Source organism: Macrotis lagotis, chromosome 3 (assembly GCF_037893015.1).
Source record: "Macrotis lagotis isolate mMagLag1 chromosome 3, bilby.v1.9.chrom.fasta, whole genome shotgun sequence".
NCBI lineage: Eukaryota > Metazoa > Chordata > Mammalia > Peramelemorphia > Peramelidae > Macrotis > Macrotis lagotis.
In genome coordinates this window covers 284,830,617-284,843,812 of record NC_133660.1, presented here as the reverse complement: position 1 = coordinate 284,843,812, position 13,196 = coordinate 284,830,617, and the positions used below count along the sequence as shown (strand labels likewise).

The 13,196-nt window shown below is 54.4% G+C and overlaps 1 protein-coding gene and 1 pseudogene across 5 annotated transcripts; one reads left to right on the top strand and one right to left on the bottom strand.

Annotated features, from left to right (window-relative positions):
- Window positions 1-752: 752 nt before the first annotated feature.
- Window positions 753-1,307, bottom strand: LOC141516634 (adenylate kinase isoenzyme 6 pseudogene; annotated as a pseudogene).
- Window positions 1,308-3,067: 1,760 nt separating this feature from the next.
- Window positions 3,068-10,964, top strand: SPINDOC (spindlin interactor and repressor of chromatin binding). 5 transcript variants are annotated; one of them, XR_012477291.1, is made up of 8 exons: window positions 3,068-3,178; window positions 3,286-3,507; window positions 6,637-6,960; window positions 7,046-7,156; window positions 7,258-7,407; window positions 8,661-9,483; window positions 10,041-10,089; window positions 10,218-10,250. XR_012477291.1 is itself a non-coding variant. In XM_074231211.1 (8 exons), the coding sequence occupies exons 2-8, from the start codon at window positions 3,294-3,296 to the stop codon at window positions 10,274-10,276; spliced, it is 1,149 nt and encodes a 382-aa protein (XP_074087312.1). In that variant the 5' UTR covers window positions 3,068-3,178; window positions 3,286-3,293; the 3' UTR covers window positions 10,277-10,359. The 5 variants fall into 5 exon arrangements, 4 of the variants coding, with proteins under 4 accessions (XP_074087312.1, XP_074087314.1, XP_074087311.1 ...); XM_074231211.1 differs by having other exon boundaries at window positions 8,661-8,864; window positions 10,180-10,359; XM_074231213.1 differs by having other exon boundaries at window positions 8,661-8,864; window positions 10,218-10,290.
- The last annotated feature ends 2,232 nt before the right edge of the window (window positions 10,965-13,196 follow it).

The following is a 13,196-nucleotide window of genomic DNA, read 5'->3' as shown; positions in this document are numbered from 1 at the left end:
TAGTCACACTGTTAGTATCTGAGGCTAGATTTGAACTCAGATCTTCCTTACTTCAAAACTTGTGTGCCATTCACTGCATAACCTTTCTCTATTCTCCAAGAGAGGTATCTTGCTGAAGGAAAATACTCTTAATTTTTAAGTAATTTATTGATTTTTTTTTGCAAGGCAATGGGGTAAAGGACTTGCCCAAGGTCATACAGCTAGGTGATTAAGTGTCTGAGGCTGGATTTGAACTCAGGTCCATCAAGCTGCTCTTCATTGAATTTTAAATTTAAAAATCTGTTTCCTCTCCCTCAAACTTTTCTCCTAATAGCATTAGAAAAGATAAAAAAAACTCGTAACAAAAATGCATCAACCTGTACCCTGAAGTCTGACTTCTTTTTTTTATCCTTAAGCTCTTTTATTTAGAAAGTCAGCAGTTCTTCCTAGTCTTTATTTTTCTTTTTCATGTCAATTATTAGATTTCCATCTAGTTTCTCAAATTTGCTTACTCTTTAGCAGGTAACCAAAATAAATGAGAATGTTGAATATATCTAAACTTTAAAGATCCTTAATATCTTCTTCGTTTATTTGCGGGTTTCTCAGTTTTCTCATGGAGAAAAAAAAAATTTAGTCATAACTCAACCTTATATATTATCCTCCTGCCACTTGTGCAACACAATTTTGGATAGTAAAATTTGGTGTATGTTGTCTTAATTCCTATTGCATAAGGAGGAAGAAGTCATCAAGAAAGTAATTTGTAGAACACCTTGAAAATCCATGCTTTGCCTTCAAAGTTCAATTATTATCTTTCATCCACTGTTCAATCCATTTCATTATCTGATCTAAATTACTCTCTAGTTCTTCTGGTACATTGCTTGGCAGCTTGTGCACCATTTCATGCTTGTAGGAGGCCATGGCTTCTTCATAAAGAATTTGGAAAATTTCACACTGTATATTGTCCTGTCGTTTCTTTGCACTGTATCCCCTCTTTTCAAGTCTCGAATATAACAGAGAATTATCGGTTTGAAGCACAAAAACTATATGAAACCATCGTTCAGGAAAGAACTCCCAGCCATGGTAATCAACAATGATTCCACCTTCGGTCATTTTCTTTTCTAAGTCATCAACTACTCTGTCTTCACTCAAAATAGGGCATTCGTATTCTTCATCCAAGTCATCATATAAGTGGCCTATGATTTACCTTCTTGTGCTAAATCGCCCACATTCATGTATGCCAGGCCCGTTCCTGATGCAAGTTCTGTGCCTAGTGTGGTCTTTCCAGCCCCTGGGTATGTACCCGTGAGCAGGATGCTGGGCAGCCTCATGGCGCCGCGGCGCCGACCCCGCCCCGGCGCCGGCCCTCCGCACTCTCTGACTTCTTGATTAGGAGGTATTTCATCCAGGAGCTTGCTTGCTCAGATGTCTGAAGGCTTTCAAAATTACCTTTACAAGTTGTTGTTTTTGTATACATTGCTTTCTTGGATTCTGTTCCTTTCATTTTGTATCAATTCATAGAAATCTCTTCAGTTTCTCCAAAACCACCCTGTTCACCAGCTTCCTCTTAACCCAGCTAGCCCCAAGTCGTGATTGCTGTCATACATAAAACAACCCGTTATTGGACTAGGTCTAAAAGTTTCCCCTTGCCTATTTGCTCATTCTCTGAAGAATGGGGCTGATTGTGAGAGATTCAACCTGTTCAGTCTTGTTCAGAGCCCACCCGCTGGAGAAGCCCATTGTGCTCTACTCAGGCTTGGGTTGGGGAGTGGATCTTTCTTGTAGATTAACCTGGGGTTGGAGTGGGGTGATCTGGGAGTAAAAGTGACATAATCTGGGGCAGCTAAGGGGCGCAGTGGATAGAGTACTGGCCCTGGAGTCAGGAGGACCTGAGTTCAAATCAGAACTCAGACACTTCATAATTACCTAGCTGTGTGACCATGGGCAAGTCACTTAACTCTATTACCTTACAAAAAAAAATACCAACAAAAGGTGACATAATCCAAGATATCTCCCTAGTCTTCATTAGAATAGGTCTCCCTGGGGTGGCTAGGTGGCGCAGTGGATAAAGCACCCGGCCTGGAATTATGGAGGACCTGGTTCAAATCTGGCATCAGACACTTCATGATGACCTAGCCGTGTGGCCTTGGGCAAGCCACTTCACCCCACTGCCTTGCAACAACCTAAAAGAACCATAGGTCTCCCTCTAACCATCATGTGCATCCTTTTCATTCATTGTTCGCCTATGAGGGTCTGTTGGGCACATCTACTCTTCCAGGATCCGTAGGCATCGCCAGGCGGCATCGCTAGGCAGCATCGCTAGGCCAGCCACCCTTGATCCATTGCTGGTCCATGAAAGACGGGCAACTGACCATCCTTTCATTAACGATTTGCTAGGCAGAATCAATAGAGTGCTTAATTACCCAGAAATTGTCTCTGGGACTTTTTATATGTCACCCCTTCTCCAGGGCTCTCTGGGAGCGGGGGAGGGACCATCCAGGGCCAACTGGGGGCACCTAACCAAAAGAGAGCAAGACAAGCTGGAGTCGATTAAGTGCAATGTAACTGGTTTTAGTCTCGTCAGAAGGGCGCTGCCCTGACCTTGAGGGGCTCCGAACCCCTCTCTCAGTGTAGTACTCGGGGGGGGGGGGGAGTGGTCCTCCCCGTCTTTTCCTCGGTCTCCACAGTGCGGGCCCCACGGGGTGCCCCGAATGGTGCCCCTAAGCCCAGGGCACGTGGGCACTTCCAGCCGGCTGCCGGGCCGGTGGCACGGGCGGCGCGCAGCGACTGCCGCTCGGCCCGGCCCCCGGGGGCGCCACACCGGGCCCCGGGCCCCGGGCCCGCCGCGCCCCGCCCCGCCCCGCCCCCGCCGCGCTCCGGCTTTGGCGCCTTCGCCGCCGGGCTCCCCCGGGGCCGCCCGCCCTTCCTTCCCGGCGCGGCCGCGCGGCCCGGCCGCCGCCCGGGGGCGCCCGAGAGGCCCCGGCGGCGGGGGGCGGGGCGCGCCGGGCCCGGGCGCGCGGCGATTGGCGGCGGGCGGCGGGGGGCGGGCCCGGGGGCGGGCTCCGGGCCCCGGCTCGGACAATGAGCGGCCCCAGACGGGAGAGCGGCGGCGGTGGGTGAGGGGCCCGGATCGAGGACGCTCCCCCCGCCGGGGGCCGGACGCTCTATGGTGGCGGCGAGGCCCGGGCCTGGGCGGCTGCAGGTCGGCGGCGCGCGCGGGGGCCGGGCCGGGCGGGCGCGGCGGCGCGGGAGGCCGGGGCGGGGGTCGGGGCCCGGCCGGGCCTGAGCCGCGCGCCCCCCCCCCCGCAGGCGCGACCATGGCCCTGAAGGCCGAGCCCGGGCCGCCGGACTGCATCCAGGTGACGCTCAAGTGCGAGGACGTGGAGGAGGTGCGAGTGGAGGAGGACGCGGCCGGGCCGGCCCCGGGCCGCTGGCCGCCGCGCCGCCGCCCCCGGGCCCCGCCGCCCGCCGGGCCCCCGGCCGAGCCCGCGCTGCCGCTGCCCGCGGCGCTGCGCCAGCCGGTGCTCCGAGGTGAGGGGGAGGGGCGGCGGGGGGCCCGGCCTGGCACGCGGCGGCCCCCCGCGAACCCGAGGCAGGGGGCGGCGGGGGGCCGGCCGGGCCGGGCGAGGGATGCAGCAGCGGCCCCGAGTTCAAGTGCGGCCCAGGCAGCGGGGAGCTCTCTGTAGAGAGGTGGCCGTGGGGGGGGCGCAGGTGTGCGCCTGCCCCCCCGGGCACCGCGCACACACTGTGCCCACAGGCCCGGGCCCCGGCCCTACATTTGTGCCAACTGAGGCCCGGCGCGAGCACGTGACTTGCCCAAGGTCACTCCGAGGCGGCTCGCACCCTGCCGCCCCGGACCTGGAAGGCCTTGAGTTTGAGCATCTATGCAGCACCTACTGGATGTGGGGTTGGGGGGGGCACGAACAAAAGGAGCCATTCCCTGGCCCGGGTTCCATTCTGATGGGGGGAGGTTGGGGGGAGCCCCAAAGACCGCTTTGGATCTTTGCCCCCAAGGCTGGAATCTTGGCTTCCGTGGAATCGTGGTCATTGCCGCCCCCTCCCTCTCCCCCTTTCCCTTCCTCCTCCTTCTCTTCCCCCTCTTCCTCTTTCTTTTCCTCCTTCTCCTTCTCTTCCCCTTCCCTTTCCCTCCTCCTTCCTTTTCCCTTCCCCCCTCAGCTTTTCATTTCCTCCTTTCTCCCCCTTTCCTCCTTTTCCCTCTTCTTCCCCTTTCTCTCCCTCTTTTCCTCTTTCCCCTTCCCTCCCCCTCCTTCTTCCCCTCTCTCCTTCCCCATCTCCTAACCCCTTCTCTTTTTTTCCTCTAACCTTTGTTTGTTTGTTTATTTTAGGGGGGGGGTCTTTACAAGGCAGTAGGGTTAAGTGACTTGCCCAGGGCCATACAGCTAGGTCATTATGAAGTGTCTGAGGTCACGTTTGAACTCAGGTACTCCTGACTCCAAGGCCAGTGCTCTATCCACTGCACCACCTAGCCACCCCTTATTTATTCATTTATTCATTCATTCATTTGTGAAAGATTTTATTTGAGTTTTATGATTTTTTTCCCCCATTCTTGCCCCCCCCCCCCCCACGGAAGGCATTCTGTTAGTCCTTATATTCTAACCCCTTCCCTACTACTCTGCCTCTCTCTGCCTTGGGTGGAGCAGGTGGAGGTGGGCAGCCCTGCAGAGGTCCCTAGGAGCCAGGTGCCCTCCCTGCCTTTGGCAAAGGGGGGCCTCTGGTGAGGGGGCAGAGCATCCACTGAGTCCTGACTGAGTTTTCTTTGGTTTCTGGCAGGGTGAGCTGCCTGGCCCCAACGTGTGGACTGGCCAGTGTCTGGGTGGGACGTCACCTTGTCTGTGGGGCACTTCCTTGGTGCTCATTTCTGCCCTGGTGCATCTAGGGGAGTTGACTCAGTTTCCCTATCTGAAAGATAGGTGTAGGAGTAGACCCACAGTCTTCTTTCTTCCCCAGGATTGTGATTCTAGTGGGAAAAGTGGATTGTTGGTATCCATTTTGGATGGCTACCCCCACCCCTAGACCCTGGCCTTGGATTGGCCCCTAAGACTCTCAAGTCTTTAAAATAGGAATTTATGCCTTTTATTTTTTTATGATACATTTATTTCTCCAGTGGACCTTCCTCCTTCAGACCCTCCCTAGTAACAAACATTGAAGCAAAACCCAAGAGAAGGCCCTTTTCTGGCAGCATATGCACTATTCTGCCCCAGTAGCCCTCTACTTCTCTTTTAAGACTTGGTCAGAAGCAGTTTATTTGTAAGCTTGCAGTCTCTGAGCAGCGAGGGTCTCTGGTAGGACATTTTAAAGCTGATGAGTTGGAAGGCCAGGGAGGGACCCTGCCTGCCACAGAGCCAAGTCTACCCAGAATTAAATGAGGTCAGAGGTCTTTTGGTTGGGTCTCTGTTGACAAAGATGCCTGAGCCACAAAGGGGGGATAGTCCTGGGGAGCCACCCAAGGTTCTTGAGGAGGGAAGGCTACTGGGGATTAAATCAGCAACCTGCCCTAGGAGGATTAGACCTGCAGTCAGCGTGGCCTCAGACCCATGGGATCTGAATTCTAGGCTACCTTTCTGCAGGAGCACAGGATTGCTGCAAAGGGCTCTGGGGAATGGCTGTCCTGAAGGAACTGAAGAGCATCTCCCCGGGCCTTGGGTCCTGCAGGAGGCTCACTTCAGGCTTGTTCCTCTGCAGACACACCCTGGCTGTGGGACCTTGGGCGGGTGTTCCCCGAATCTCCATTCTCTGGGCTTTAAAACAGGGGTAAGAAACCTGGCATCCCCACCTCACAGGAAGGCACCCTCGAGTGGTGACAGTGAATGTAGCAGCTCAGCCTTGGCATCAAGAGGACCCGGGGTGGGGGGGGGTGGGGGGTAAGTCCTGCCTGATTCAAACCTCCTGTGTGACCCTGGGCAAGTCACTTCAGTCACCTCTCAGACACCAGCAGGGTGATGATCCTTTATTCGTCCTGTACCCAGGAGCTCCCCCGGACATGGGGAGATGCCAGGTCTGTGCAGAGCAGGTCAAGGATGACCTCAGCGGGAGGGCCTCCTGGTGGAGTGGGCTACAAGGGAGGAAAGAATGCTGATGGACTGTGGGGAGGTATTGTGAGTGAGGTTCCAGGGGGACCCCCAGCCTGGGAGACTCCCCTATGGGAAAACAGTGAGGCCAACTTTGGCATTTGGTGATGGCATTTGAGAAGCCATGTGGCTGAGGAAAGGGACTGGACCTGTAGTTTTGAGGTGATCATTGAAGCTGGGGAGGTGATGAGATCACCCAGGAAACTAGAAAGGGTGTGATCTGGAGGAGTGGTCAGAGAGGGAAGGGGGGAATGGGGGCCCCCTGGAGGAGAGCTGGGTCTAAAAGGCCATCAGATTTGGCCATAAGGATTGTTGCTTCCTTTGGAGAGGGATAGCTCCACTTGAGGTCCCCCCCCCAAAAAAGAACTCCCCCACCCCCAATGTATTCTACGAAACATGTTGGCCATTGATGGTCTGGGACCTTGGTTTGCTGGAACAGGGAAATTTCTGGTGAGGAGGGACCTATGATGATGGTGAAGAAGAAGAAGAAGAAGAAGGGGCTTCTTTGGCTGAGTTCAGCTCTCTTGCTGGGCCCCTCTCACAGTGTGCTCCCTTGTCTGTCCTTCCCTAGTGGGACAACCTGAGAACAGCCCCCTCCCTGGGCAATGCCAGCCTGAGACCAGTGCCGCTGTTACTGAGGAGGCCGAGCAGCTACAGTCCTGGGAGCAAGAGTACTTGGTGGGGAATAGCCCCGGGGGCAGTGGCCGGGCCCTATGCATGGTCTGTGGCCAGGAGCTGCCCACTCCTTCTGCCCGAAATGCCAGGCGACACATTCTTCGCCAGCACCCCCATACCCTGGGCCTGAGCCCCGGAGAGAAGAACAACATCCTTGAGGCCTGGAGCGAAGGGGTGGCCTTGCTAGATTCCTTAGAATCTCCCTCGCCCCACAGCACAGGTAGGTAGGAGGGTCCTGAGAGGGAGGACCTTGGGGTCAAGCTGGGAATCCAGGGGTCCATAGGGGGCTCTCCTCTCTGCCCCAGACCCTCCTGAGACACCAGCCGAGATTGTGGTGCTTCTGGACTCTGAGGAAAAACCTGAATCACAGACACCTCGGAACCGGCCCCGAGGCCTACGGCCCCTCCAGCCTCCAGGTGAGATCCTGAGAGAGGGCAGCAAGCCAAGGAGCAGGGGTCACCTTCCTGGAATGGAAGAGCTGCCGATTTCATGCGGCAGGGCCACTTTCTCTCAGCAGCTCCCCCAACCTTGGATGTAGGGACCAAGAAGCCTCGCAACCAGAGATGTAAGGATCTGTCAGGGGAAGCCCCTCCCAAGAAGAAGAAGGGGAGGAATCGGACTTCCACTAAGACTAAGGCCACGTCCAGGCCCTCAGATGGGAGTTTAGGTAAGATGGGGCTGAGCCTGAGATTTGGGGGCTGTCTGAGGCTCTTTGGGACTAGAGAGATTGTGACCAAGGCGGGGAGAGCAGGGAAGCAGCCAGGAAGGCTTGGGTTCACCAGCGCCTTGGGAGCAGGGACCCTTTGACCCTTGTCTCATTTGAGGCAGTCTGATCTCCCTTGGGTCCGGAAGGAGATCCTGGCAGGTCAGACTTCCACAGCAGCCGATGGAGGTTTAACTTCATTCTTCAGAGCCACCTGAGAAGGGGTTAGGTTGCTCCTCGAAAGTGGGATGCCAGAAATGAGTCTTTTCTGAGACGTGACTGAAGGCTACACTGAGTTTTTGTGGGAAACATTAAGCTCCTTGTCCCCTCTACCCATTCCTCTGACATTTTATGGAATCCAGGGGTTGCCTAGAACTCGGGGAGGCCTGGGATGTCCTGACCCACAGCCTTCCACCTCTCCCTGGCCTGGAGTCCTACAAGCCTCTGTACTCCCCTCATGGGATCATCTACTGCTGACATGGACATTAAAGAAAGAGTGAGGGGGGTGAGGATACCCGAGGCCATGGAGCCAGGGGATTTCTAGAAATGTTGATGGAAGAGAAGCCCACTGGAATAGTGTGGACAGCTCGGGCCTTCTCTAGGTTTGTCTTTGTCAATAGTATCCTAATCATAAATCATTTATTAAGGGCTTTCTATGGGCCTGCACTGAGGCTTTGGGAACATACAGAAATGCACAAATGAGGCAGCTGTGTGTTCTGGGGGGCTCCCCTGTCCTGGGGTCATCACTATGCACAGAATTAGGTAGATGATGGGGATGGTGGTGGTGGTGATGATGGTGATGGTTGTGTTGATAGAGGTGATGATGATAGTGATGATGGTGATGATAGTGGTGATAATAATGGTAGTGGTATTGGTGATGATGATGTTGGTAGTATTGATGATGTTGATGATGATGGGGATGGCTAGGTGGTGCAGGGGATAGAGTACTGGCCTTGGGGTCAGGAGGACCTGAGTTCAAATCCAGCCTCAGACACTTAATTATTTAGCTGTGTGGCCTTGGGCAAGCCACTTAACCCCATTGCCTTGCAAAATCTAAAAAAAAAAAATGATGATAATGATGATGTTGATGATGATGGTGATGTGGTGGTAATGGTAGTGATGATGACGATGATGATGGCAATAATGGTGCCACCATGAGAATCTGTTCAGTGTCAGATGTCAAGAAAGCAGCCCCTCTGTTCTTTGTCCCTCCACAGAGCTCCTCCCCCTTCCACATATCACCTTAGAACCCTTCTCAGCACCCACTGAAGTCCGTCACTTCACAGACGGCAGCTTCCCCCCAGGCTTTGTGCTCCAGCTCTTCTCCCACAGCCAACTGAAAGCCTCGCAGGACAGGGCCTCGTCAAAGGAAGAAGAGCCAGCTGAGGGGAGACCCAAGCAGCCTCAGAGTCCTTCCGCAGGTGAGCTGTTGGACACGCCTTCCAGACTCTGGGATTGATCAGGAAGGGGATGGTGGGAAGAAGGGTCCTAGAAGGCCCTCCCTGCTTCCCTCTTGGTCCCCAACCCCACCACCCCAGGATTCTTTCTTGGCTCTACAGTGGAGGGGGGCATCCTTGCAGAGGAAAGCTGTGGCCCTCCAAGCCGTGACAACCTGGCCTGGTCTCAGCATCAAAGCTCAGGTTCCCAACTAGGAAAGTTGGCTGCTAGGCCAAGCTAGATTTCTGGATTCCAGAGGATCCTGAATCCAACGAGGCCCAAAGCAGGCACTTAGAAAGTGTTTGTTGAACCATCCTAATCCTGCGTGACAGAGGATGGGACTGTCCTAGACCTTTCTCTCTGGTGGCCCTTTGGCATTTCCCTGAGATGGGGCACCATGTGAGGAGATGGGCTCCCAGTTCTGGCTGCCTTCCCCCTCCAAAGGAAGTGAGAGCCCCTGACCCCAGAGCACATGGGAGGAAGCTATGGGCTTCTGGGCTACCTTGGCCTGGTCTCACCCCAGCTGGAAAGGAAGATGGTGATGAACTGGAAGTGTCCAGAGGAACGATGCTGAGATGGGCAAGGGCCTTGGGCCCATATCATGTGAGGATCAGAAATCTTAACTGGGGAAGGGGTCTCCAAAGATACCTGGGGCCCGGCCATTTCTCTGGGAAAGGTCTGGGGGTTTTCATGGGCTGCAGGGGTCGAAGGTGACGTAGCCCCTAACATGTGGGGCATGGTGTCCAAGACCAGGGAGGTGACGGTGCCACTGCGACCTGATAAGACCCCTCAGCCTGGAGTCCTGCTCAGTTCTGGAACCACATTTTAGGAAGGCTGTTGATCAGCTGGAGTGTATCGAGGGGTGGGCTTCCTGCCCGCCCATCACATTGGCAGAAGATTAGCCTGGAGAAGAGAGTGGGGTGGGGTGAGGTGGGGTGGGGTGAGGTGGGGTGGGGTGGCCAGTTGAGAGGAGGCAGCAGGAGCCCAGGTTAAGCCTGGCATCGGGGTTGGAGAAGGGACCGATCGGGCGGGTCCGGGAACTCCGGGTCCTTCCTTCCCTGGCCAACTTCAACAGAGAGGCCGATGTGTCCAGTGGGAGGGAGGACCAGAGCCTCCTGGGCACCTCAGAGGTCATCGAGTCTGACTTGTGCGTTTTACAGATGAGGACCCTGAGCCCCAGAGCCACGAAGGCACTTGCCTCTCAAACAGGTAGTAAGTGGCAGAGACTGAGTGTGTCGCTGTTGGCACGGCTGCCTCCTGCCTTGCGGCTCTAACACTTCCCTCTTCATCCCTCCCCAGCTCCCTCTGCGGGGCTCCGAGGGACACTGGACCTGCAGGTGATCCGTGTGCGTCTGGACGAGCCCCCAGCGGTCAGCCTGCTTCAGGATTGGTCTAAGCCAACCCCAGGACCCCAGGTGGCGGCGGGGGCCTGTGATCCCCAGGGCTGGCAGGCTGTGCTGACGGAGCCTGGTGTGGCCACCCGGGAACAACCAGAGGCTGGGCATGGGGTGTGAGGACCACTTCAGGGAGGGGGGCCTCATGCTCCTCACCCAGAGCTCCCCACCCTGACCAACCAGCCCATCCATCAGAAGAAGCTGATGGAACCAAGCACTTGAGTGGGGTGGGGAAAGTTCTCTTCTGCTCCCGTTGGACGCTGCTAAGAGTCTCCGGCCCCCCAGGGCCGCCGGGCCACTGCCGTCCTTGCACTAGGGTTCAGTGTTGATGGAGAGCAAGAGCTCCTTTGACCCACTGTGTTTGCCCTTCCTCGTTCCTGCTTCACCGCTTCCCGCCGGCACAGTGCCTTACATAGGAGGTGGTCACAAGGGGGGACCTGCTGGAGCCCTCTACTACCTCGAGGGAGTCTCCTCTCCCTCCACTTCCTCCTGGCCCTTCTGAAAGGGAGTTCCGGCACCTCTTTCCCCTCCTCCTTGCAGCAGAGCAGGGAGAGCCCCGGAGTGGGGGCAGGTAGCTCTGGGGACTCTAAGCTCTCCCGCTTTTCACCCTGCCTACCCAGCCCCGCGTCCCCCATTTCTTTTCCTTTGTACATATTCCTTTGTTGACAATAAATTATTATTTTTTATGAAGTGAACTTTTTGGAAGTCATCATTGTGAATGGGTGGGAAGGGCCCCTGAGCATCTAGAGATGAGCAGGGAAGGACCTCCGAGGTGACTGGGGCCAGGGTGAGACTCACCTGTGATACCCCAAGTCCTCTTGAGTGGGAGCCCAGCCCCCACAGACCACTGTTTCACCTTTGGATAGCTCAGTCTACTAGTACACTCGTCTTTACCTCAACCCAAATCTGCCATTCCGTGTTTTCCCCATTTGTCTTGAGTCCTGTCCTTCTACTCCCCTGAATCTTAGCCTTCTCCAGGCTCAGCCTCCCCTTACTCCAACTGAGTTTGGTTTCAAGGCCCCCTCCTCATTCTGGTCACTCCCCAAGGACACCTTCAGATCCAGAATGCCTGAGAGTCCCTGCCACAGAGTGGAAAATGAGAAGGATTTATGAACCTGAACTTGTTAGTAAATAAGGACTATTCCTGCACATTGGCAGAAGATTAGCCTGGAGAAGAGTGGGGTGGGGTGGCCCCCTGAGAGGAGGCAGCAGGAGCCCAGGTTAAGCCTGGCATTGGGCTTGGAGAAGGGACTGATCGGGTCCCAGAACTGCACGGCCCAGGAGCTAATATTTGTTTTAGTTGTTCAGTCTGGAGAGATTCTCTGGGGAAGACCTGGGGGACCACAGCGAGCTTAGAAAGAGAAGATCATGTAGGTGCCAGACTTGGTAGCCACTGAGGAGAGAAAGCATGTGGAAGTAGGATTTACAGAGAGTAATGAGGTCATGCGTTGGAGGAGGAGATTCACCCCTGGTTGGGGAGGGGTCGGGGAGCCTCATGGAGGAAGGGCAGCTTGTGCCGAGTCCTGTGAGAAACTAGGGAGTCCAAGAGGTGGAAATGAGGAAGGAGGCCATTCTGGAAAACAGGATATGACCTGGGCAAAGACAAGGAGGCGGGAGGTAACAACCAAAGAATGAATGAAGGGGAGGAATGTGTAATAGATGGGGAAAGTAGGAAGCCTGGAGGTATCGAGTGCCCCTAAAAGGAGCTCCTATCTGATTTTTTAAATTTTTTTTATTTGAGGCAATGGGGTTGAGTGACTTGCCCACAGTCACACAGCTAGGCAATTATTAAGTCTGAGGTAAAATTTGAACTCGGGTCCTCCTGACTCCAAGACCAGTGCTTTATCCACTGCATCACCTAGCTGCACCTCCCCCCCAAATTCTCAAGGGCCCTGAAAGGCTTCAGGCAGAGATCTGCCAGTGAGGAAGCTTCCGCAATGGAGCTGAGAACCAATGCATTTAGGAATAAGATTGCCTTGCTGTGATGAAAACCCACTTAAATCCCTAAGACTTGGCAACAACAAATCAGCAAGATTGGATACGTAAAGTTCAACTGCTCTATTCGGGTTATGAGGATGCAGGCATCCTCCAGGAAAAAGTAGTGGAAATCTCAAGGCAAGAGTTCTCCCCATTGCTGAAGCCCCTCCCCAGGTACCTGTTCTCTTTCCCTAATATAATGGTTCCCATCCCCTTATTTTTCCAAAAAACAAACTCCCTCCCCCATAAATCCCTGCCTACTCCTTCGTTTCAAGCCCATCCTTCTGGAACTCCCCGTCTATAATTAACAACCTACCCTTCATTTTAGAGCTCTTCCTCCTATGCTGCTTCCGTCTACTAGCTCTTGCTTTCCAGGCCTGGTTATATCTTCTGTCTTATATTGGTCTTAGGGGACCCAACCCCACTTCTCACTTCCAGACTCTTTCTCTATGGAAATCTTTTTTTTTTTAATTTTAGGCATTAGAGTTAAGTGACTTGCCCAAGGCCACACAGCTGGGCAATTATTAAGTGTCTGAGGCCAGATTGAACTCAGGTACTCCTGACTGCAGGGCCGGTGCTCTATCCACTGTGCCGCCTAACTGCCCCCTCTCTATGGCTATCACTCAGCCACGTTGGCTCCTTTGAGGTTCACCGTGTCCAACTCTGTCTCCCAATTTAGATTGTGGGTGCCTTTGTTACTTTTTCCTGGGTCATGGGGGTTAGTCTGCCCCTCCAACCCTAACCTTCCAGTCCCTTAGTCTATTTAATTCCCAGGAGCTACTCCACGTCATCTCAGCTACAGCAGAGATGGTCACACCCTTGATCTTACTAGCATCCACAAATGTTTCGCCTCCTTTATCCAATCACAATCTCCCTATTCATTCATTTCTCCTCTGCCTTACTCAAGTCTGCTCTTCATCCTTACTGTGACCTCCAGGCCCTCCA

Bases quoted from the DNA above. Each gene is read 5' to 3' on its own strand.
- SPINDOC (XM_074231210.1), top strand. From the start codon at position 3,294: ATGGCCCTGAAGGCCGAGCCCGGGCCGCCGGACTGCATCCAGGTGACG. The intron at 7,157-7,257 runs GTGAGATCCTGA...TTCTCTCAGCAG, and splicing joins ACGGCCCCTCCAGCCTCCAG to CTCCCCCAACCTTGGATGTA. The intron at 7,408-8,660 runs GTAAGATGGGGC...GTCCCTCCACAG, and splicing joins GCCCTCAGATGGGAGTTTAG to AGCTCCTCCCCCTTCCACAT.